The 27245-nt window shown below is 35.3% G+C and overlaps 1 protein-coding gene across 5 annotated transcripts in view; it reads right to left on the bottom strand.

The window, feature by feature from the left end:
- Window positions 1-27245, bottom strand: part of EFR3A (EFR3 homolog A) — an 89403-nt gene that overhangs the window by 33399 nt on the left and 28759 nt on the right. For 3 of the 5 annotated variants that reach the window (XM_032468171.1, XM_032468172.1, XM_032468170.1), the window contains 10 exons: window positions 23882-23958; window positions 21532-21659; window positions 20240-20390; window positions 19504-19625; window positions 14520-14669; window positions 12677-12814; window positions 10341-10419; window positions 6144-6279; window positions 4332-4499; window positions 218-332 (listed from right to left, as the gene is read on the bottom strand). In XM_032468171.1, coding sequence (XP_032324062.1) covers window positions 218-332; window positions 4332-4499; window positions 6144-6279; window positions 10341-10419; window positions 12677-12814; window positions 14520-14669; window positions 19504-19625; window positions 20240-20390; window positions 21532-21659; window positions 23882-23958 — 1264 coding nt within the window. Of the gene's footprint in view, window positions 1-217; window positions 333-4331; window positions 4500-6143; window positions 6280-10340; window positions 10420-12676; window positions 12815-14519; window positions 14670-19503; window positions 19626-20239; window positions 20391-21531; window positions 21660-23811; window positions 23959-27245 lie in introns of those variants that run through there. The other 2 variants (XM_032468173.1, XM_032468174.1) reach the window with 1 other exon arrangement.

Raw genomic sequence — 27245 nt, forward strand, 5'->3', positions numbered from 1 at the left:
AGTCAATATAAGAAAATCTGAGAATTTTTGATGCACTGAAAACTGATTCTAAAAGCATGCAATGTTGCTTAGCAACCTAGTGCCAAAAAACACCACAGAACTTTTATTACTGTTGATTAAAAAGACAAAACATTTCATAGATTTAAGATGAAATTTAATCCAAGATTAAGTTCAACTTTATTTAGTTTGAGAACATAGGAAAACCACATAGGCATACCCTAGTTGACTGATATCCAAAGTATGGGTGGACGTTCCAAAAACGGGTACTTTCCCCATAATGAACATCATGATTTCTGATCTCTGATAATCTGGTAGGTTACTTCCAAAAAATCCTATAAAAATAACAAGGTAAGTTTAAAATAAATTTTACAAACTGAAAGATTTATTTTTCCATATAATACAAAGTCATAATGTATTTTTAACCAAAGCTTTCAATATGTGGAAAAACATTGTCTCTGCACTACATTTAACTCTAAAGATATTATAATTTCTTTGGCAAAAATCATTTCATGATGCACAATATGTGTTTAATGGACTAATACTTAGATAAAGTAATAAATGTTTGAAAATCTTTTGCATATAGTTGACAGTGGCAAATCACCATCAATTTGAACTGACTGGAGTTTAAGAAAAAGGAAAAAAAAAATTTTTGGTAGTATTTCTGATGAAACTCTTATTCATATATTGTGAGCCTAAATTCTTGTTCTAGCAAGGAAGTCAATAATTAGGCCACTACTTTGACTTTACCAGGATTGCTAAAACATTCTAAAATGTCATTATAATGAGCCAGGTTTACAGTCTAACCCTATGAGTTAATTCAATATATATAACTTCAAATTATTTACCATTTATCTGTCAATTTTTCTCAGGCACTCTTGGGTTTCATGGATATTTTAAATTTATCTGCTGTAGTTTCTGACGGATTACTTCCTGCTAATAGAAGACTTATGACGTTTAATTATCACTTACTCAAACTTCAAACTTTGTTGTTTCTTTGAAAGATCAGAACAGATATTAAATCATGGCTATTTTTGTTCATTTCTTAAAATGCAATGTAATCATTACAGAAACCTAAGCTTTTAAGAGTAAATCAGTTTTTCAATTTAATTCTTCAGCTTCTATTATTGGAGTTAATAATCTATTTCTATAAATTCAATTTGTTATTTATCATTTTGACTGGATCTAGGGGTAAAACTCATTTCCCTTCATCATATACTCTAGCAATTAAAAATCTTATGATCTTAGTATTACCCAATCAGCATAAGGTATATTATCTCAGCCAACACTTAAGGGGCACATATTTATGGGGTAAGAAACCACTTTGTATTTGGAGCCTCAAAACAAACAATAGTACCTTATGCATCTAGGTTCACTACTGTCAGCATCAGTTTCCTCTCGTGGAAATGAGAATAAGAGAGGTTAAGAAATCACAAGGAAAAAAAAAAAAAAAGAAATCACAAGAAATTACACAGCTAACATTAAGGCCTGAGGTGAGATCTATTCACTTCCAAAGCCTATGCTATTATTACTCTCAAGTTCCTCCCTATAAGGTTATTCTCGACTTTCAATAACACAATTAGATATGATCCTGAACTAGACACTGATTTTCTGTTCCAAGCAAGTCAGTTGTTACCAAAGGACACAGTTCCCGACAGGATCAACTCTAAGGACCTTTGGGAAAATAACTCAATCTCTATACCCACTGTCTGTATTTGAATTGCTGAACAGAAATGCTAATGAGCCTCCCAAAAAGAACAGAGCAGGGAGCTAGTTCTTGATTTAAAAGAAAGAACTTGGCCAACAGCCTTCTATCTTAAAGTGCAAAGCTATAGCAGACCTGTTCCACGTCCCAGAAATATTCACATGATCTGATAACTACAGAAGACTGAGAGCTTTTGAAAGAAAATATTGAGGAAAGCAGAAGTGTGATTTAAATAAAAGTCTTACTCCCTGTGCCACTCTGCACTTCTGTTCTCTCATGTTCTAATTTAAACATGTTATTATGAATGTGTTATGTCACAGGAATATTGCTAGAGTCTGCTGTGTATACATTTTATAACAACATACTAGAGAAACAATAAATATTCTAGAGTGAAACAGTAACACTGAATTAATTAGAAGTCACTAAAGCACTTAAAATTTATTCTGTGAAAACAAGATTAGCTGATTTGATGTATCATCTTAAAATATCACAGACACACTGAGCCATTGCCCTAATAAGGACAATTTCTGTGCACATGATGAGACTGTAACTAGGTGAAACAGAGTTATTGCCTCAGGCAGATCAACCAAATGCATCCGCAGGCAGGAATCACACGTGCATCACAAAGCCCGAGCACAGGGCCTCGTGTCAGTTCAGTATGTTCAATAAACGGGTGGTGAATACGGATGCATAATGCATGTATGCACATCCACAACACTTTAGAAATAAACAAGGAGAAACTTGGTGTCAAATATTCCAAAGGACTACTGTAAACAACTAGCCCACAGGGAGGATACTGCCCAGATAAAAGGCATAAACTGAGCTCCAGAATAAATTTATATGACTCTCTTATTAGCAGAAACTACTAGTAACTATTAGAAATTAGGTACTAAGTCCCAGGAATACAATTCAATTTGGAAATTATCCTTGAAATCATGTAGTAACATTAAAATATGATCTGGATATTCTAAAGAAGATATTGGAAGAGGAAGATATTGGTTAAAGTAGGAAGAGTTTGCTTGCTTTAAGTTGTATTTATATACTCCTAGATAATTTCATTTCCCAAAAAATTCTCATGGCTTTTTTTTTTTAAAGGAAGGTCTTTACCCTTTTACACTTTGTGTATAAAAAAGAAAAAAAAATTAAAAAAGCATAGGATATTGAAGCCCAAGTGTCAATACTCAGATCCTGGTCTCTAATCCATTCACCACTAAAAGGAACTGCAGCTTCCTGGAGAAATGACTGATTCCAGGGCTAGGGCAGGAAGTATAAAATGAGCTTGAGTAATGAATAAGTCTGTGCTCAAAAGAAATGGGCAGATATTACAAACATATAGAAAATGGGGGCTCCCACTGACCAAATCTGGGACAATTTGAGCACCAAAATAATCATAATAAGTACAGAATAAAATTATGAAGACAAAAATATAAATCCATGAGCTTATACCAAGGTATTTAAATGGATAAATACACAGACAGGGAAGAAAAGGGGCTCTTCCTTACAACAGAACACTGAGTGCCGAGTGACAGCTGCGGAGGGAGGGCCAACTTTGAAAACCATCATTTTGCACCATGATGGTACAGGCTGGTTCAGGTTAACAGTTATGAACGGTTACTAAATGCAGGAGGAAGTTTGGATGGAGAGCAGACTATCTGCATGGTCTGAAAGTACACTCAGAGATTGCTTGTTGTTTGCAAGGGAAAAATTGAAACTGTGCAGCAGAGAAATAGAACACTTTGCTCAAAATGAGCATCGTCAAAAGAAGCAGATGTACACTGTGTATCTCTGTAGGTGATAATCTGAGAACACTACCACTTAGGTAGTATCCAGCCAGGAATGCATCACCTGAATTTCATCATGGGGAAACACCACATAAACCAATGTGAGGACATTTTTTTTTTAAATGAGGGGTCAAGGGAACTTATACTCTTAAAAAATGCCTGTATCATAAAAGAAATATTCCAAACTAAAGGAACTAAAAAATTTCACAACTAAATGCAATATATGATCCTAGATTGGATCCTGGACCTAAGGAAAAACATACTATAAAGGACATTATTAGGTCAAATGACAAAACTGGAAAATGAAACTTTGATTAAAGTACTGTATCAATGTTACATATACTGCTGTTGATAACTACTCTGGTTACATAAGAAAGTATCTCTATTCTTTAGAAAAATGCTCTGCAGTAAAGGGCCATGATGTATATGCACTTACTATCCAGTGGTTAGGAAAGAAGTGTAGATGTATACATGTACGTATCTATGTCTTTCTCTATGTATCTATTTATAGATGCACATGTATGTATATATACACATATACATGTATGTATGCATACACACACAGAGAAATAGAGTAAGGGAAGGAGAAAGACAGAGTCAGAGAGAAAGGAAATGATGAAGTCAAGAGCATAAAATATTAACAGATGAATCTGGGTGGAGAGTGTAAACAATGATCTTTGTTGTATTCTTACGTTTGTTTATTTTCCAAATACAAAGTTTTTTTTTTTTTTTTTAAGTCTAAGCTATTAGTCACCTTTGACTAATGTACTGTAAGAGTCAAGTACCTTCCAGGAAGGCTTTTTAAATCACTGTTTTACATAATAATTTGAGAAGTGAAACATCCTCACCTATTGTTTGGATGATAGCATTCTGCACGATCTTCTCATCGTTGTCTTTGGAACTTGTGTTGAAGTTGGCACTACCTGAAGATCCTCCCTGTAAATCATTCGCTTCAAATTCAACACTGAGACGCAGATGCTTCAACAGGGTGTTAAAGACTTCCAGCACTGTGGGTCCTGCAAATGAACCCTGATGTGAGCAGATACATTTTTCCAGTATTACATACTCAAAACCAATTCCCTTATTTCTCAACAGAGATTGCTGGATATTTTCTAAGTAGTTGAAAATACTTAATAATTTAAGAACTAACCAGTTCATTAAAAAGGTAAATGAGAAATGCCTAAACAAGAAAGTGTCCCAGCTAGTCCAGTACACATTTACTGGGCATCTCTGAGCAACGCACTGTTTGAATTTCTGGTAAAAACCACACATAATGTGTATATTCATATCAAGATTACCAAAAACTTTCCATCTATCTAATTTCGTCTACCAAAATAACGTGTACTGGGATAGGATAACCTGACTGTTGGGTCAGAATCCATAGAACTATAATGATAGGTTCATTGTAGCATAAGGAATTTATTTTGCATCTTTTGGGGATGAAGAAGGAAGAATTTTGCCTCAGTTATTAGACAGAAACTAGCCAATTTATGAACTTCAGGTAGACTACATTTGCTCTCTGTTTTCATTTCTATAAACACTCTGCACATGTTTCTGTCACTGCACCTATCACACTATATTTCAATCAGTTTTTTTTTAAATTTCTGCCTTCTATTCTAGATAACAAGCTTCTCCAGGACAGGTAGCTATGTTCAAATACTTCTTTGAATGCATAGAACTTAACACACAGTACCTGACACATAACAGACCTTATTAAGGGAAGTGATTCAATCGATGTGTCACCTGTGTTTCATTTCATATTTCAAATTATGTAACTCTCCAACTAAATGACCTGCTTCTACCTTTTTAAGTTAGGAGTAATGAAAAGTCCATATCCAAAATGCCCACTCTCATTTGACACTGAATGAATACTAGAATATTTCATTAGCTAATATACAGTTCGACTATGATTCTGAATAAAATATTAACTGATCCTGAAGCAAAGAAACCATAATAAGACTTTCCTCCTAACGTCAGTAATTTTATTATGGATCCTTCTGTTATTCTAATCATATGCGAGTAAAAAATCATGGTGTCTGACCTGTCCCTTCTCCTTGTGACCCCCGACAGTCAGTCAGTTATCAAATCCTTGATGACTTTACATTCCCATCCCTACTGCTGCCATCAAGGTCAAGTTCTTTCCTTAACTTCAATACAACGACCTGTTACTTCTAACGTGTCCTGCATTTTGCAGCAGAATGAATTCCCCTATGGCACATTTCTGATGAGGATTACAGTAAATCTTTAAAGAGTGTCAGTCAGCTGCAGAATTACACCCATGGCCTGGCCACGGCTTGAACTTCAAAGCCATTTCTCTGGCTCCCTCCAAACGGACACCACATGTCCCAGCCAAATGGGATACATACTATACATTTCTTATATCTGAATAGTCCCAAGTGTTTGGCATTATAATCCGTATTCAAAAATCTTTATTAGAAAAAAGGGGGAAGGGAAGGAGATTGATTTGAAGGGATATGTTTAACTGTACATTGAAGAAGTTTGAGAATAGTCATGTGAACCCAACTTTCAAGAGAAATTATAGCATATTAAAAAATGTCAAATATTTTTAAAGAGTTTTCCATACATTTCTATACCTACTGAAAAAAAAATTCTGACAAAGTTTAATGAATTAAAAAAAATTTTTTTTGGCTGCTACTCACCTATGGAACCTTTAGCAGCAATGGCAACAGCCTCTAACAGAACCTGAATAATGCCTGCTCGGACTCGTGGAGAATCTTTTTTACGAGCATCAAGGTGTCCTAGAATCTCCTGGATCACATGGTGAGAATACTGAGCCTAAAAGAAACAAAATAGTACAAAAATATATGCACAATTATATGCATCCTGGCTGAATTCATAAGAATGATAAACTGTGTGACACTTAAACATCCAATTATAGGAGACTGGTACTCATGTCATGGAAAAATATGTAGCCTTAAAAGCCATTCTTTTAAAGAATAAATAGGGATACCTGAGAATATTTCACTCCAGATATGCTGAGTAAAAAAAGCAAGTTGCAAAATACTATGTTAAATAAAATTCAATCTGTTTTTTTAAAAAGTATATAAGACTATAATTATATATGCCTTATTAATACTAGCCATCTCTGAGAGGAAGATTTATGAGAAGTTTTTATTCTCTTTATACTTCTCTAATTCCAAAAAGAAAATTTACACACTCTTATAATTTGATAATAGGACAAAATGTTAAAAAACAGACATATTATGACATTTATAGTACTTTTCTCTTACCCAAACTAGACAAGTATTATTTCTTATTATGGACATCTAACAATGCTGAATAGTCAAACTCCATCTAATCAAGAGCTACTACAAAATGAAAATCTTAACAATGTGTACCTTGTTTTGATGAAATTTGAATCAAAAAGATATCAAATGATTTTCAATTTATAAAGTAATTTCATCACATATAAATACATTTGATCAATTACAGTAAATGACATTGGGATATAACTCTAAAAAAGCATAGCTATTAAAATATTTAATTCACCTCCAGTGAATAATCTTTTTTCTTTTTATTGATGAATAGTTGATTTACAGTATTGTATCAGTTTCAGGTGTGTGGCAAAGTGATTCAGTTTCATATGTATATATATGTATATATAATTTTTTATTATAGTATTATAAGGTATTAAATATACTGTTACCATGCAGTAAATCCTTGTTGCCTGTCTATTTTATGCATAGTAGTTTGTATCTGTTAACCAACAATTATACCCATGAGTCATGAGTGGGTCTACCACCAAGCTGGGGGGAAAAATACCTGTGGCCTTAAACTTCCCTGTCCTGTTTGCCTTTGAATAGGCTCTGCTGCCCTGTTTTCAGGCCGGTTACCTTTCTCTCCTTCGGAATGGGTGGTTTTATATTAATAAGCAGTGTCAAAACACACAGTGGCTACTCCACTCAAAAACAAAAAATTTCCCTCCATTTCTATCAACATAAGCAATTTCATCTCCAGGTGTTTCTGGCATTTCTGTCATAACACGTCTACATTTATAACAACCCAAGGTAAAAACTAAGTTTGCATTTTCATCTTTAATTTCTGCTTCATTTAAAGCTATGTTAAAATAGAGGAAAGTCAGACACACACGCACACACATGTACTCGTACACACAACCCGCAAATGAACTTCTTGACCAGGAAGCTGTGTGCTTTTGATATGTGAACTTTAGGCAAATACAGTATGTCTTATGAACAGGATGACAATTTGGTTTATTGTCCAAACCAGGACACTTCAGAGTGAATTAGAGTGTTGTTAATAATTACATAAAGCAGCGCTATCCTAAGCAAACCACAGCACATGTTCACAACAACTCAAGAACAATGTTAGGTATAAAAACAGAACATGGAGTGAAGGGAAGGGAACTGCAAAGTGTTACACTGCAGACTGTACATTTTTAAATTCAGATCTACTGAGGTATCATTACCTATGCAAAACTTCACCCTTAACTGAAGTTTAAAGCAATACTGATGTTTGAATAGCTGTAAGAAGCAACATAACATAGCGATTAAGTAGGTAATCCCTGGAGTCCAGTTTCAAATTCTGACTCTGTTGCTTAATAGCTTTAGATTAAGAGAGAGTGACAATCTCTCTGCACCTCAGCTTTCCTCATCTGCAATATTTAGAAAAATAACAATAGTTATAGGATTGTTGTGGCAATTAAATGAGCTGCTTTGTGTAAAGCACCTAAAATTATGTCTATCATATGAAATGTGCTCAATAACCAGCTATTATTACTACTACCATTTAATTGATGACTCCTGGGATTACATATTGCTGTAACACAAACATAATAATGACAGAAAACATATTCAGAAGTAACCAGGTGTCAGGTACTGTTCTAAGCATTTTACATGTATTATCACATTTTATCCCCACAAATAGTTCTAGGAGGTAGACTAAATTCAGTCACACTGTGCACTGCACAATACAAATGAGGCAGGCTTTAAAAGGCTAAGTAACTTGCCCAAGGTCATGCAGAAACACTAATGAGGGCCTAGCTGTGAATCCCAGTCTGACTGCAGCCCAGCTCTTGATCACAACACCTTATTACTTTAACAAATCAATTTAGCACAAGAAGTAAGCTTTAAACGAAATTATTTTCCCTTTACCACAAATGCCCTATATATTTGAAACCATCTAAAACTGTGTCTGTGTAATCCCTTAAGGATGTAAGTCCCAGGCGGAGATAGCTAGTTTAATGTTCTATGGAGAGAGGTTGAAATATTACATATGAATGATTCTCATGTCAACTTTATGGTAAATGGCAACTAAAACAATCAAATCTATCAGAAGTTCTGATTGCATCAGGATCGTCTTATTAAATAGAAACTGCCATTCCAGTAGGTGCTACCATGTAGTTTTTGATTAATGTACTTCATAAAACACGTAAAACCTCCTTCTAAGTAATGCTGTGGACCAGAAGTCGTTTCTTAAGCATTTAATCCATAAATATTTGATTCCTTCAGTTTCTTCAACTTTGTAATTTATTTTACTTCTTGCAAAAAATAATTTTATCTAGTAATTAAATCTGACTGAGGAGGGCCAATGAAGAAATACAAGGCTACTGAAGACCAGGGAAACTGCCTTAATTATGTTCACAGATTGCCAGATTAACTTCTCATCTACTAAACTAAAATTAAATGAAAAGATCTTAAAAGTTCTTATCAAAGGAAAAAAAATATGTAACTATGTGAAGTGATGGATCTTGAGTAAACCTATGGTAATCATTTTGCAGTATATACGTATATCAGTAATGCTGTACATCTTAAACTTATACAATGTTGTATGTCAAATACATCTCAATAAAACTGGAAAAATACTTAAAAATGACCCTTCCACATCCAAACCAGCTTCATAATAACTTACCATTTACTGAAAACCTACATTATGGTCGGCATGCTGTACTAAAATTTAATGTTTAATTTAGACCAGAAGTTCTAGACTAGAATGACCAGAATTTCAATTCTGACTTTACTTTCTACCTGTGTACCCTTGAGTGAGGTACCTGGCCTCACTAACGGTCACTTCTGAGCTGTAAAAGGGGATAACAGCAACATTGGGATTAAATGAGAGGAAGCGTGCAAGGTTACCAGCACAGTCGGAGGCACAGCAGCACCTGATAAACGGCAGCTTCTATTTTAATGTAAAAATGAGCCATTCAATGCACGCAAGGAAGTTTCCTTTTCAGAGAGGAGGAAACTGAAGCTGAGAGAGGCTAAATAATTTGCACAAGTTCTATACAACTGGTAAACAGCACCTCTAGGATGCAAATCCTGGGATGACCTATACGAAAGCCATGCTGCTTCTCACTCCTTTTCTCCTTTATATTAATGAAGACTTTTTAAGGCATTAAAAATGTAGATGGTATTAAAAAAAACCCAAAAAACCTAAAAGCCCACTTGAATTATGAGCTAACTGGGTCTGTTCAAGTTTCAAGGGAAACCAAGGTTGTCCTCTGTAGTAAAGAATGTCTCATCATAAGGTTCTCTACAAACTAGAGGAGTTAACACATGCACTGTCGCATAGTAAATACCCAATAAATGTACGAGCTGTATTCTGCTATAAAAATATCAATTCTAATACCAGTTTATCAGAAAAATATAAATACACAATAAATGTATTTAATAAATGCACAATAAAGAGCATCATAAAATCATTTAGTGCTTTTTATTGGATGTATTTTCATCTTGGCAAATAAGAATATAAGTGGTAATAAAGATAAGTGAGATAAAGAACTAAGTTACAAGCATATTTTATATCCTACAGTGCAGTGTATTTCTGTCTGAGGACATGCTTATTGATACAGAACCAAAATTTCTTATATAAATCCTTACCTGAATGGAATACATTATAATTTTAAAGCAGTGAACTGCAAATTCATTGGGATCCCATAATTTGTGATGATCTAAATGCCTGTAATTAATAATAAGAAAATTACTCCAAGAATTCCTTATTTTATTACACTTTCTCCTCTAGAACTTTCAACAATATGCAAAACCTAACAATCAAATGAATATTATCTAAAAGAAAGTCCATGTTTCCATTTTCAGAACTATGATACATATTTCCCCCAACTGCCAGATCCTTTCATAAAACAATAAAAGGCTAAAATACATTTATGTATGATTTTTAAATACTTAGATGAGCTGGCAAGAAAGGAAAGTCTCTCAATCCAAACTCTGTAAGAAGGCGAGAACCTGGAGAGGTAAGTGCACACTGAGGCCAACACCTGTCTTAGGCACATCTGCAGACCTCTGGTAGCCGTAGCTAGTGGTCTAAAGGGTGGTATACACAGGAGACTGGAGAGAGGCAAAGCTTAGGGTCTACCTAGGAAAGGTGGCGATCAGATCAAAAACACCTGCATCAATGTAAGACCTCTAGCAGACGGCACCCTGAGTGAGTCTGGGGGGACGTTCTATTTGTAGAAGACTGTCAAGAAGCCTGTCTGTAGCTGGTCTTGGCTCCGCGGGCTGCCACAAAAATGAAGTCTCTCTGGAGACTTCACCACACACCCAGAAACCCAGGCTCTCACTTTGGCTTGACAGAATTCACAAGTATCTGTGTGGCTCAAAAAACTAAAGATAAGAAGGTAGTTCAAAGTGGTGCCTGGATGACACTGAATCTGTGCAGTCAAAAATCAGAAAATCCACGTATGACTTTACAGCCAGCCCTCCGGATCCATAGCTACTCCATATCCATGGTTCCACGGTATCCACAGACCTGCATTTGGATCATGTAGTACGTACTGTAGTTTGTATTTATTGAAAAAAATTTGCATATTATTTCAAACACCTACTGTTCGAGGGTCAAGTGTATATTGTAATTACGGTGCAAGTCAATTATCCATCAAGTTTCTAAGGACTAGGACAGTTTTATTCATGTATATATTCCCCAAAATACCTGGTACCTTACTTGCAGGGGGCATTTAATATTTTATTAGCTAATTAACTTAATAACTTATATAATTAACTACTGAACAAACATTTAATTAAATTAGCTAACACACACATGATCAACATATAATCCCATTAAGTTCTACAAAGAAAAGAATATGGCCCACTTTCAAGGTATTCAAGTAACCAAGTGTGGCTAAACTTGGTAACTTCTTCCTTCTAGACCAGCTCTTTAGATTTTTAAGGCTTTATAGATTATCTCTTGGTTAATAAGAATATTAAGATAAAAACTAGAATTCTGATATTAAATCAGCATGTCTGGACATTAAAAAACAGATCTGCCTTTAGTTTTATTTGACATAATTTTGATTACTTCTTAGTAGCATTTTCATAAGCCCACAGTCTTTATTTAAATAGTAGATCTCAATTTTTGGTGGTGGTGGGGGAAATTCCTTTGAAAATACAATTCCTTGATTCTTAATTTTCTTGTAACTTAAGCTCAACTTTGAACTCAAATATTTGCCCTAAATAAAGAATTCTGGATATTACATTTAGCCTACTATATACAAGCCATAAAGATATTATTACACTCAGGAAGGAAAAAGGACAAGGCAAACGATTAACAAAAGAAAAACTAACAAAAATATCCAGAAATTACACAGAATATTATATAGATCTATCATCTCAAGACTGAGTTAGAACTGAGAGGCTCGACCAGGCTTGAGAGATGTCTATGTGGAGAAACTCAAAGTTCACAGATGTATTTTGCTTGAAGGGCAGCATATAAGTACCAACAAATATTTAATATTCCTGCTCTGATCAGTCACTTGGTATAAGATGAAATTTACTCAGAGAAGTGAATGTGATCTAAGGCAGTCCAGCCCTGGCAAAAAGCAAGCCAAGAAATAGAAGCCAGGGAATAGGAGGAATGGACCACAGAAGTTCATAAAATGAGATCTCTCATACCTGGACGCTCTGTTTTAGTATTTTACTCGTTATATGCACTTCAGGTATGAGTATAAATTCTAGTTAAATGATGCACATGATATCAAGGACATGACTGTACTTCATATTTAAGGGGGAAAAGAGCTAGTAAAGTGGTTGAGCCAGTGCTCAGACGGATGCGGTCTGACTCAATTCTGTACTCTTCCCACAACGCTACAGTGGTATCATTAATAACTCACTCACGTAGGTAAGGGTATTTGTCCTCTGTAAGCAAATTAAAACAGAATTATACAGCACAGTCGCAAGTAACCAGGAAAACACCAACTACTTACGCAAAAACTGGTCTCACAGCATTATTCATGTTCCCAAAAGTTGCCCGGCCCAGCAGTTCTCTGAAGCAGTTTTCAGCCAGCACAGCGGGATTCTCCTCTTTGTCAGTGGCTGAAGGAGAAGGAGGAGGGCCTATGCGACTAAAAAAGACAGAGAAAAAGACTAACGAATGAAAAGAATTCTGACACTAGTTTCACCAGTTAAACAGAAAAAAATGTTAGCATGACATTTTCTTTTTATCCCAAAATAACTTTAAAGCTTAATTCTAAATTCATGAATTCAATACCAGTAAAGTTAATCACATAATCTTTCAAAATGGGAGAAATTCAGTTACATAACTTGTTTCTAACTAATAGAATGTCCTTTCTAAAAGCAAAATACTCAGCAGTCGCTATTCTGTTAACTTCCTACAACTTCTCTACATTTATAGCAAAATCCTAGTAAGGACATGGTGTCCAAAGATCATCCAGATTAACTGTCAGGGAGCAAAAATAAAATGAAGTAAAAAACTACGGCACAGTCTGAGTAAAAAGTAAAAATTTAAAAGCTAATTCAGAAACTTGTATAAGTAGATGCCTTCAGTAGATACTATTCATATTTTAAAACATCATTTTAGACTAATGTATTCATGTACAATAATGACAAAGTGCTTATCTGTGGCACTGGGATAAGACCATCAGAAAACACAGTTCCTTATTTGGCAACCAATGGTATCAGCATCCCTGCATCCCACCTGTGCTCATCCTGTACCTGCACTGCCGTAATTATGGGGAATCAGTTCTTAACTAGTGAGGTACCTTTAGAGGAGTAAATATTTCAGACAGGAAAACTAACCTCAGCCACAATGCCAAGAATAGGAAAAATATGGTAAGTGCTAAAATATATCAAGTTTCACACTTCAGAAAAGGTTTCCAAAACTGGGAATAGTCAATTCCAAGGAGTCAAGTATAAATACTTTCTGTAATTGCCATAAATTAAGATAAACATATTAGGTACTTGTGGAGTTACAAAAAATGTCATCTTTTCACTTCTAGACCACTTTTATTTTGATATTGCACAGATAACCATCAAAATTATAAGTAAAGTTTAAAAAAATTTTAGAACTACAGAATCAATTATCTTTTAAATTTGTGTTTGGATCTCCCTCTTTAAACTGCAAGAATCAGGAAGATCGAGATAATAAGCTAACTTGGAGAATATTGGGTCTAAAATTTGATTGCATAGTATCTCTGTGTAAGGCAATAGAAATGTGGGAGGAAAGCATGCTATGGCATTTGAAAAAGCAGAATGAAGTATAGAATTCTAAGTTGAACGGGATACTCGTAGGGGGAGGGGCATCAGCATATGCCCCAAACCAATATTCTATGCCAAAATACCTTAGAAGAATAAATAGGCAACAAATAGCCTAATATTTTTGTTGAAAAAACATATATAGTGAATAGCAGGTGCTATTATTTTGATTAGTACTAACGCTATGAAAAAGTATGTTGCATCTCTAAAGCATAGTAAAAGTTCGGTTATAATCTCTAATTCTTACACTTGCAACTTTAAGTAGTATTAATTCAAATAGTAATTTGGATGCTCAATAATAAGCAGCAAGTAAAGTGAAAATTTATTCTGAAAGAAATAATATCTTAAGGGTCAGAGTAAGAATCTGTGGTCTACTAAGCCTAATGTGATCACTAAAAGATGAACAATTTTTTTCAGAAAGGACACATATTTAAACTCACTCAAGTCTACAAGACTATTATATACAGAATACTAGAGCCAAAAAATTCTTATCCTAGCCAGCAAACACATACACAAAAGTAACACAGCCCCAACACTGATATCCTTATCCAATACCTGTCAACCTCTTCTGTCTTCTGCATGTTAAACAGCAGGGATGGAACAATTTTATCCATGTGCTGGGGTTCCCAAATGGTAGCCCGAAGTTCATCATTAACTGTTTTGCGAACCACGCCTTGAATACCTCTGATTCCAGCAATTCGAATTCTGTGAAAAAAAGAAGAACAATTGAGTCACAAAAAAAGTTATTAAAACAATTCTGCTTGCTTAGCTAAGAGAATGGATGCCAAACAAATATTGTTATCTCAAGTCAATAAAATAAAAATAACACAAAATAAATATAAGAAACTAAAATCTCAAAAACCTAAGATGGACAGAGATATGGCAATTCCAAAAGAGGCTTACTTTTAATACCACCTTTTAAAATCAGCATTTAAAGTTAAAAAAAAAAAAACTGTAAAATATAGAAATATCTGGTCTACCGGTTTTCAATAAAATAATTTAATCAAAAGAATTAGGTTCTCCTAAGAGGACGATAATAATTCAAAATAATGTGAACCAGATTCTCTCCCATTTCTTGCCCAGAAGTCTCAGAAGCTGAGTGAAAACAGGATTTCACTGCTCCTGAACACCCTTAATACTTCCTCAGACTTTTCATTCTTTGTTTCTCCCTGAGAACTTCTTACCTCCCTTAGTCCACCCAAACTGAAGACTAAGCTAGATAGGGATGACAAATAAGAACTATCAAAATGAAGTGCAGATAACCTCAGTCCTATACATACATACACATCTGTGTGTACTGACATAGATACATTACTATGTGCATATGGGACTTAAAACAGATGGAAAGATAGATCATGCTGTTGGACTAGAAGAACCAATATTGTTAAAACAACCATAATATCCAAGGCAATCTGTACGTTCAATGCAATCCCTATTCATTACAAATGGCATTTTACACAGAGCTGAAACAAAAAAAAATTATATTTGTATGGAAACACAAAAGACCCCGAATAGCCTAAACAATCTTGAGAAAGAACAAAGCTGGGGGAATCACGTTCCTTGACTTCAGACTATCCTATAAAGCTACAGTAATCAAAACAGTATGGTACCGGCACTAAAACAGACACATAGATCAACGGAACAGGACAGAAAGCCCAGAAATAAAACCACACATTTATGGTCAATTAATCTAACAACAAAGGAGGCAAGAGTATACAATGGAGAAAAGACAGTCTCTTCAATAAGTGGTGCTAGGAAAACTGGACAGCTACATGTAAAAGAATGAAACTAGAACATTCTCTAACACCATATATAAACATAAACTCAATGTGGATTAAAGACCTAAATGTAAGACCAGATACCATAAAATCATAGAGGAAAACACAAGCAGGACACTCTTTTACATAAATCGCAGCAATATTTTCTGGAAATGTCTCCTAGAGTGATGGAAATAAAAACAAAAATAGACAAATGGGACCTAATTAAATTAAGAGTTTTGCATAGCAATGGAAACCATAAACAAATGAAAAAAGAACCTACAGAATAGGAGAAAATATTTGCAAATAATGCAACCGACAAAAGATTAATTTTCAAATTATACAAACAGCTCACACAGCTCAGTATCAAAAAAAAAACTCAATCAAAACATGGGCAGAAGACCTAAATAGACATTTCTCCAAAGAAGACATACAGATGATTAACAGGCACATGAAAAGATGCTCAATATCGTTAATTATTAGAGAAATGCAAATCAAAACTACAATAAGATATCACCTCACAGCAGTCAACAGAGGCATCAAAGAGTATACAAATAATAAATGCTGGAGAGGGTGTGGAGAAAAGGGAACCCCTACACTGTTGGTAGGAATGTAGTTTGCTGCAGCCACTGTGGAAAACAGTATGGAGATTCCTCAAAAGACTAAAGATAGAGTTATGATCCTGTAATCCCACTTCTGGGCATATAGCTGGAGAGAACTCTAATTTGAAAAGATAATATTCATCCTAGCACTATTTACAATACCCAAGATATGGAAGCAAACTAAATGTCTATCAACAGATGAATGAATAAAGAAAATGTTGTGTGTGCGTGTATATATATATATGTATACACATGTGCGTGCACACACAGAGAATGGAATACTACTCAGCCATAAAAAGAATGAAATCATGCCATTTGCAGCAACAAGAATGGACTTAGAGATTATCACAGTTTAGTGAAATTAAGTGAGACAGAGAAAGACAAATATCATATGATATCATTTATATGTGGAATCTAAAAAAATGATACAAATGAATTTATTTACAAAACAGAAATAGATTTATAGACATAGAAAACAAACTTATGGTTACCAAAGGGGAAATCAAGGAACGAGGGGAGGGTTAAATTTGGAGTTTGGGATTAACATGTACATATTACTACATGTAAAAGAGATAAACAACAAAACCTACTGCATAGCAGAGGGAAATATATTCAACATCTCATAATAACTATAATGAAAAAGAATCTGAAAAGGAATATATATGTGTGTATAACTTAATCACTTTCCTGTACACATTAAACTAACACAGCATTGTAAATTAACTATACTTCAATTACAAAATAGGTTATTAAAAAAAAAAGCTTATTCAGCTTACCCAGCACTGTTTCCAAAAGCTATAAATAGCTTTAGAGAATGGAAGATATGGGGGAGTGGGTGATATTGCTTTACAAAACCATGGGGAAATCACGCAGGCAGTCAGGAGCGGCAGATGGAGAACGGGATGCGGCAGTAATATGACTCTGAACAGATGAGAAAGTGAACTAGGGGACAAGACAAATTCTGCCTTTTACAAAGCTATGTCTATTCATGCTTCTTTTTAAAACATAAAGAAAGTCTTGAGAGACTCCTCTGCAGCTATCACAAGTGGGCACACCTAACATCACTACAAAGGTGGTATCTGCAAGTCAAATATTTTAAGGCAATTGTAAGAGTCATCAGCCCCATTTCCCACTGGCCTAAGCTTTCTTTGATAGTGTATTGCTAAAAATAAAGGGGTTGATAATAAGTATGCAAGTCGGAATCTAAAAGGGAATGTAAATATTCCTGAAGAAAACCAAAAAGGCTTTTACTTAAGGCAAAGAAGGAAAAAAAAATTAAGCCCTCTAAGTATCTTAAAGCATTTTAGTTTACTCATTAGTTTTATAGTGATTCAAATGAAATGCTACTTTGGAATATTAATTTTCATATAATAATAGAAAGTCCCAGATTTAAGAAAAGTACTATGAAACCTTTCATTTACATATAGACATTTTCAAGTTTCTTTTTGTAAACAATGAAAAATGTTGTCAAAATATGTTCAGAAGACAAGATCTTTCACTAGGGGGCACTAAATACCTAAAAATCAGATACCTATGTAATGCTGAATTTTTAAAATGCATCCTTTCATAAATTCCACCATACTATAAACATTTTTCATCTACACTGGTTTATATGTGAAATTCACCTCAACCAAAATTGGGAAATCCCTATGTGTAGTTTATCAATCTTTATAATACTAAAATAGAACTACTACCTTCTGGATATTTTCTACATTTTAGAAGAAAAAAAAAATGTTACAACCTTAAAAAAAAAACTGCCACCTTATTTAGTTAATCTTTATACCTCTTTGCCCCATTAACAAGTTATTGCCAATCTCTGAGAACAGGGAACAGTTTCATAAAACATTTTTTGAATATCCTTTAGGGAGAAAAAGGGATTTTAGCAGCGACTGGGAGAAACAGGAAATTTATTATTATAAGACAGTTATAGTTACCTCTATCTTTCTAAGGCTTCACACTTATTATAAAGCAATAACAGCAAGATTCTAAGTGGCCTATATCATACCAAGGACAAATTACACTAAGAGCATCTCAGAAAGAAATAAATCATATCTGAAAACTTAAATTACCTCTCAGCTTTCTTTCTCCAAATTAATTTTTACACTTGTTTTTGTTTGTAAACCAACACTGTAGCTTGCATACTAAAAGCTAATTGGTTACATTTCTGTATATTCCCTTATTTTAAAAGAAAAATAAAAATTACAAAACTTGCTAAATCTTGACTATCAACTGCCCACGACAACTCTCTGAATTCAGGTTAGTTTCTTTTTAAGTATACTATGATAAAGCTCAAACTACTTTCTATGTTTACCAGGGTCACTTTGAGTTTAATTTTTAACTTTTATATAGATATCAATCTATTGACTGTGTTTGCAGATAAGTATTTGATTCCAGATTATTACTAGGATATATCCAGAAACGTTTAAAAATGCTCAAATCAGTTGTCACGATAACCTCAGATAAACCATAATCCAGTAATATTCATTCACTCATTCATTCATTCATTCAATTTACATACGTATTCATTCAGAAAGTGCTTACTGAGAGCCGGCTATGTGCCCAGCACTATTAAAAGTGCTAATGACACAGGAGTTCTCAAAACAAAGCCCTTGCTCTCCAGGAGTTTATTCCACAGAGGAGAGAAAACAGAAAATGAGAAATGAGAAGATAAAGCTTAACTGGGGGTGGATGGGAGGGTTGATATTTTTAAATAAAAGGTGGCCAGGGTAGAACTCTCGTGGTAAGGTGACATTTTAGCAGAAATGTGAACAAACAAGCCAGCTGGGTATCTCGAGTTATTCCAGACAGAGAGACCACTCAGTCCAAAGGCCTGGGGAGAAGTGTGCCTGACGCGTTCAAGAAGCAGCAAGGAGACCATGTGGCTGGATTAGAGGGAAAGGAAGAAATGACAGGATGACAGGATCTAACACTCGGGTCAGGTGAGCATAGAGGGGCATTCTGGGTTACAGTGAAGACTTCAGGTTTTATTCTGAGTGAGTTAGGAAACCACTCTCAATTTTGCTGTTTTAGTCGGTTCTTCTAAGAGCAATGAAAAGTTGTACATTGGGAATAAAGCACCTATTTTCCCATCTCCTTTGGTAACCATTATGTAATATATAAACACAGTATTCATCAATAATCACTCTATGACTGTAAATCATAAAGTAAAATTATACATACTCTGTTCGAGTTTCTGGATCAGTATGACAGGAATGACACATGGCACTGAAGCGAGACACAAAAAAATCATAACGTCTATGATAGGACGGTGTGTCTTCTTCAATGTTTGCAAATTTGACAAACTAAAAAAATAAAACAGATTATTATCTTTTTGAAATGTGGAACAAATACATTTACTTTCATTCATTATTTGTTATGTTGATAAGAAATAGTCAAATAAAAAGCAAATGAAATGTGAAATATCATAAATGTCACGTATATACAAAAAGGGAATTTTTAATCATGAATTTTACAAGATCAAGGATACAGCATTATAAATGTTAAATGTAACTTTCTGATGGGGTTTCTTTTGAGTGAGCGAGCCCACTCTCTAGAAGGAAAGGCCTCACTCTCAAGCTCTTCTGCATTTCCTGGGTGCCGACAGTGCTTCAGTAATAGCCTCAGGCCCAAACCTGCAGGGAGTTTTATTTCTTAAATCATAAGGGGGAAAAAGAAAAACTTTACACTTATGGCCAACTGAGGTTTTCTGTCGCTCCATACGATTGGTAACATCACAGATTTCACGAGGAGCAACAAAAAAAGCTAGAGATGAAATGTTCTAATCATCGACATCTGTACTGGCTGTCCACATGCCCTGACCAGGGCACCTGCCTTTACCAGGTAAAGACACTCTAAGAAGCGTTAATCCTAGTATGCTAATTAAACTTGAAATTAGTTAGAGAATAGTTTTACTCACAGAATTTGTTCCAAGAACTTGAAGCTTTGGCTCTCCTGATTCCAGAAGCTTTGCTACCATATGAAGAAAGCTTTCTACAAATGGCTTGATGCTTTGAGAATGGCAGGCCATGAGAAGTTGGTCCAATGCCTCCATAGCAATTAAAACATACCTAAGTGAAAGAGAACAATCAGGTCAAAGCGTCTCTAGCTCCCTTAATTCTCCTAAATGCTTTCCCTGGAATCATTAAAATAAGTTTATTTAAGTGCTTATAGAAAGGCAAATACAGTGCCTTCTAAGTGAAATCCTAACCCTCACACAACACTAGTGATCTTAAAACAAAATGACTCTCACGTGGAAGCACACAAAAACTACACTGTATGACTCCCATTTCCTCCTCACAAAAAACTGCTTCACAGCGTCTCTAACATTACCTTTGTTTGTATTTTCTTTGTAGACATGAATACTTCCCATTTCCTAACTTTTAATCGTATTTCTTTGCATCTGACTCAAAATAGTTATTATTAAAAAAGTGCCTAAATTTCCAACATCATCATAAATTCTACCTTGTGATCATCAGATTTTAAAGCTTGTACTAAAAATTAAAATTCAGGTGTTAGATAACTTTGTTTCAACAATCAACTATAAAAATATTTGTATAAAGACTCACTAGAACACTCTGAATGGTAATGTGGAAGTAGAGAAAGTCAATATATCGCTTGGAGAGCAGAACAGTCTAAGAAACGGCAATATGGGAAACTATAAAGCAGACTGCAAAGCTACTAATGTTCGGGCACAGAGAGTGGATTAAGACGGTAGGTTTACTTATAGGTAGATGTGTAGCTAGCACGGTTCAAATCAGCATGCTTACATCTTCTGAACCTTAATATCTGAGCCTAACATAGTTCTCTTTTATTGGTCCTCTGATGGGTTAAAACTGGAGCTCTATTAAAAATCAGTTGGTTAACAGAATCTGTTTGTTTTCAATTCAGAGATTGATTTTTAAATTACAGTATTGCACTGATAGACTAAGGGAATCAATTTCTACTATTTCCATTAGGGAAGTCTCAAAAATTAATGGATGCTTAAACAACTCTCTTAACTAACATGAGTTTATTCTTAAGTCTGACCGCCAGGAAAGGGATAACAGCTACAGCACCTGCCTAGAATCCCACATTTCCTTGTATAATATTACAATGTTTTATTCTCCACATGTTACCTTTGCCTGACTAGATGGCAAGATAATTTAAAGGATGATTTAGCTTAAGAAGAATTTTCCAGAGATACGCTATAGCAGCAGTTAGTTTCCTTACCCAGAACGATGTCTGACAACATCCCTGCTCAACCTTTCAGCCAGGTAAGAACCAATTCGATCCAGCTTCTCTGGAGCAGATACTGCATAGAATGTCAGTTTCTCCATGTCAGCTTTAACAAGGCCATCCTAAAAGTAAAAAGAACAAATGGAATAGGGTATATTTATATCTATATTTTCACGCTTATTTTTTGCATTTCTAAGTGTTTCCCCTTTTTGGATTGGTGATTAATCCACATTTATGCTAAACCCTCTTGGGTATAGCCTCTTTGGTGCTAATATTCACCATTCTGGATATGCAGAATTTTCAAAAAGTTAAACAAAAGTTCCATTTAGGGAAAGCATTTAAATATACCTTCATAAGTAACAGATTACTCTAACACCATCCTTTATAGAAAAATAGTTCAATTCAGTGCATGCAGTTAGGGAACAGGACCTAATTTTAGTATTTATAAGAAATGGTTTGGTTATTTTTTCCTCTCAGTAGAGTACTCCTTGAAGGCAGGGACTGTGACACACAGACCCCTGTGCTTTGGGCATCTACTGTTAGATGCTTTTGCATATAACATAAGATTTTTTGTTTGTTTAATAAATTAAAAATAAGAAATATAGTCAGTTGGGTTTATGGGTGCCATATGTATGCAAGGTTCATGTAACTCTTTTCTTTTTCTTAAATCTTATTTTACAGACTGCTATTTAAATAAATATTATCTAAGTAGTTGGCAAAAATAAAGATTCTTTCTGTAACCATTCTCTAATTTACCTGCAATCACTCCCATGATCAAAAGCATTCAAAGCTCCCTCACTGCCTGTAAGTCAAAGTAGATGCCTTGTCTGTCATTCACACTCCTCCATAATCTGGCCTCCATCTTATCTCCAGGAACCATATGTTCCAAACTCCTCAAGGAAATGATCTAAATATTCAGTCTATTAAATGGTATTTCTGAAATTTTAAACCAGACACTGTGTACAAGTGTCACCTACCACACTGCAGTGAGGCTGCCTTCACTTGAAGGCTCTGGACCTCAAATGTGCCTCTCATTTCACTATGCCTTACCTCTTGCTGGCAACGAAGACACTAATCTCTACTTCTCCAGATGGGGGACATCCCTCAAAGCTCAGCAAATCTCATTTCTCCTGAGAATGCTTCACAGAGATTGTCAACCCACAGCGATACCTCTCTGACTTAAAGGCAGAAACTTCACCATCTGTTTTACTAACATTTTACCTTCTGATCTATGCATTGTGATTTAATATTTAGTATGCTTTTGCTTTATAGCAGTCAATGGGTGGAAAGCTCCTTAAAGGCAAGTACCATATCTTAGGGCATTTTATATGCCATAAATTATACAGGCTATCTGGAAGCCAATATCTTTGATCAAATTAGCCTCCTCTAAACAGCTGAATTTTTAAATTAGGTTTGATTAAAAAGGAGATGTACTGCCCCCTTCCTCTTGGGAAAGGTAATCCTTTGACAAAAATAAAAAATAAAAATGAAGTGTATCTCATAAATTAATGTTAAGGTAATCAAAAGGTCTCTACAGTTGGCTACATTTTATAATAAGGCAAATTCTGGAAATTAAACCTATTTAACACTTTTTTTTTTTTGTTCCTATCTATTGACTAGACTGAGTCTTAGAAAATTTAAGACAGTGTCAAATCAAAATCATTCAAACCCAGCTACTTTGAAACCAGTAATCTTCCACAATAGAGTAACTTCTATAAAAAATTAAAAAACATTTAAGTAAAAAGAGAACAAACTCTGCCTGGAATATTCTACTTCTTCTTCTCAATTCTCTTCTGCAAACTGTGTTGCCAACCCTATTTATTCTTTGGATCTTAGCCTAGATGTCATTTCCTTTAGGCTTTTCTTCTCCCAAGCCCAAATCGGGTATCATTCCCACCTACCCTAGCAGTGGCCTGCACTTTATTTCTCTATCACAGCATTCTGGCACACAATACTGTAACTGCCAATTTACTTGTCTATGGGCTTGGTGAGAGCAGAAGACCATGTCTGTATTCACAGTTCTATTCTTGGCATTTCATACAAATAATCTGGCATTAGTTCATAATGTTTGATAAGTATTACTTAAATTTAGGAACTGTCTAGACTAAAGAGCATCATCTGTCCATCATCCCACATTCACGCCTAGACTAAGAAAAGGATCTGAAAATTAGACAAGCAAGCATGGTCATTTAAAAGTAAAAAAGGGAAGTATAAAAATAGTAAGGTACATGGTAAGATTTGGGGGTAAAAGTAGAGAAATGAAATTAGGGAAACCTTAGGGAGGTCAGCAGGGGGGAAGAATGGGTCAGCAAAGAGAAGGATCAGTAGATGTAGGTCAAATTACTTTTGGATCTTCAGGGAATATGTTGTCCACCAGGCGTTTGTAGCGAGGACGCAAAGCAGAACAGCAACAATACACTCCTGTTCAAAAAGAATAAAGTCACAGAGTACAGACATTATTCACACTGTAAACTGACCTAGAAATTCAAGTTTCTGGATATTTATGGGTTACTTAAAATAAAGGGGAAAAGTTCAAATGGCCACAAATAGAAAAAGGTGTGCAAACACAATTATTAAGAAATGAAAAAGTTAGTTTTCCTCCCCTTCCCAAAGACACCAGGTAACACTAGTGAATTACTCCAAAACTGCAAACCAAATTGTTCTGTATACACACACACATAGAGCCTACCAAATTGACGCTATAGAGCAAATACATAATTGACACCCCACTTACCTCCTTTCTGATCTCACCTCCTGCTACTCTCTGCATCTCCCTACCCTTACCTACCACTCTTCCTGCCTGGCCCAATCCACTCAGCTCCAGCTACAATGGTCTTAAAGTGGCAGTTCCCTCATAGTATAGCTGGTGAAAACAGTTAACCCATGTATCTACGTGATACATCGTATGAGGAACACAACAGAGGGAGAATCAACCTCTGTTGAGGTTGGAGTCCAGGAATTTCAAAACATGCTCAAAGGCTGCCCTATGTATTTTTAGTTGTTGACCATTGGAAAGAGTTATGAATTTGGATACAGAAGACCTGGGTTCATTCAAATTCCTTCATCTCAGTGGCAGCAAGATCTTGGGTGGCACATCGGCTCCCTGGAAAGAACTATGTAAGTGGAAGGGCTCTGTTGTCTTGTCCTGCAGACTAGTAACTTAATTGGAATGTTGGTCTTGAGCCATTATAAAATTATTCCCATGATTTATGAAACTGGGGTATGGGTATCTCCATTTGTATGTATTTAGAAAGCAAAATATGGTATGAGAACATGTAAGCTAGAAGTTCAGAGAACTCAGATCTAAGCAGATTTCTACTACCATTTTCTTGAGTAATGTTATTCAAGAGACAACTTCTCCAGCTATCACTTTGCTCATGAAGTACACGTCATTCATCCACGCAGTCATATACATGTCAGCTGAGTGCCCAGCAGGCCAAAACATATAAGACTGTATCCAGATTTGCAGTAAAATGGAGCCATTAAGTACTGATAAAAACAAGACAGAACTAAGATGTGTACAGCATTGTTAGTGATTGTAAAGCACTCTGCATACATTATTTCACACTTCCAGCAAGGTATTATTATCATTACCACTTTACAAGAATGGAAACTAGCAGAACTGACCGAGTAACTTACACGACAGCAATGGCTGGGTGGGTGAGAATCCAATGTTTTAACTCTGAAACCTCATGTTCTTTCCACAAAACCACAGATATTAGTGGTCAAATCAATCAACATCTACATATTTCATCTGCACCTACTATGTCCCTAACACCGTGCTAGATGCAAGAAAGTATAAAAGATAGTGAATAGTTCAGCAGTATATACTTACGCACTATATGCTGATAATATGAACCATCATCCATTGTTCAGGATGTTTTCTACTTTAACAGAAGAAAAAAATTTCAAAGAGCCCATTAGGGGATTTTTTTCAGACTAACACCAAAATAACTGAACTCTTTTTAAAGTCCAAAAGCAAAACACAGGCCTGACTATTAGAAAGAAAAACAAGGGTAAGAGCAAAGTAAGCAGAAGTCGTATCTCTGTGTCAACTATTTCTAATATAAAAAGACTTCAGATGAATGTTACTACACTGAAATAAATTAAAATCAAATATGTACCAAGTGATTAACTTATTCAGGGCACTGAGCTAGGTATTGCAATGATGAGAGAAGCTTATAACCTGATAAGAAGATTAAGATGAATACTTTGCTAACACTAATGCAAAGCCAAATATAGTAAATTCAGATTGCTATTATGACAGAGACTGGCAACAGAATTGAAAAACAAGTCCCAGGGCTTCAAGTTTTCTGTCAGAATGATAAATTATCTAATTTTCAATAGGTAAGAAAAGACTCTTTAATAAGCTGTTAAGTTTCACTTACCCTGACACCTTCTGATATTATGCACTGCTTTTATAGTTTAAAGAGGCTTCAAAAAAATGGGGACGTGGAATGCACATAATATCCAGTTCCCACTTCCAGGAAGCTTAGGTCTCCTGGGGAAGACAGATGAGTGAAAACACAGAATGCCCAGCAGGTAGCAAGGGGCTAAAGGGCAGGGGCCCTGGGGTTGGACAGACCCGCGGTGAACCCAAGGTTTCTCACTGCCCTGCTAGGTGCGCAGGTCGCTTCCTCGTATCTAACCTGTTTCCTCATCATGTAAATGGGTGTAATAATGCCTCTTCATATTTATTGGGAAAATTAAATTAGATGTCAAGTTCTTATTAAGGGTATATATCATCTGGTAAGCATTCAATGAAACGGTAGTTATTATTAGTAATGCTCTTAAAGTACTATAATCAGGGTAAGGAGAGGTGCTTGAGGTAGTACTCCTAACAACACGGAAACCTTTGCTGTGAACTAACCGTCTAAATTCAAACAAATCTCACATACACTTCACGACAAGCTTTTGGTAACAGTATCAGCACCAGCGGGGTAGCGCTATATTCTGAGCATCATGTGTGCAGCACTATATTAAGCACTTTACCACCTTATTAATTTACTCCTACAGCAACCCTCTGAGGTGGTAATTATCAGTTTTGTTCGATAAAGGAGGAAACAGAGGCTTAGGACGGCCCATTTGTCCCACATCATACAGCTGGTAAGCTGAGATTCCAACCAGATCTGATGACTTTAAAGAGTAATTACCACGCTAGATTCAAGTACCAGACAATTTCTAAATTACTTTAAACATTTTAGCTTTCCACAAACCATGACCAATAAACATGACTGCAGGAATTAGTCTGACGAACAGATGAGGAATGCACTGCCATGGAGGGAAATTAATGGTCAACTGAGTTTCTCCAAAAGGTCCAAAGCAAAACAAAAACGCCTTCTTGATCACTTACTGTACAAGAAAAGCTACCAACTATAAAGAAGATAGATGAAGTCAGGTTTAAAAACTTCAATATAAAATGATAACATACTGAAAGCAGTGTAAGGTTAAAATGACTGGCAATAGCAACCACAAAAGTCGTAACTCTATCGGCTATTTTAAATAAGAGGATACTGTACTTATAAGTATCACGAGAACAGGTAAAACAAAATCACTGGACCTACTCAGGCACAGAAACGTGGGTGACTCCCTTGCTGAAGTCAATTCATAGGGCTTTTCAAGTTCAGCTGCCGGTACCTGAACATAGTCCTTCATGTTGTAAGAGACGATTTTCTCGTTGGTCTTCCTACTTGTAGATCCTTTCACCT

The sequence above is a fragment of the Camelus ferus genome, chromosome 25, assembly GCF_009834535.1.
Source record: "Camelus ferus isolate YT-003-E chromosome 25, BCGSAC_Cfer_1.0, whole genome shotgun sequence".
Lineage (NCBI taxonomy): Eukaryota > Metazoa > Chordata > Mammalia > Artiodactyla > Camelidae > Camelus > Camelus ferus.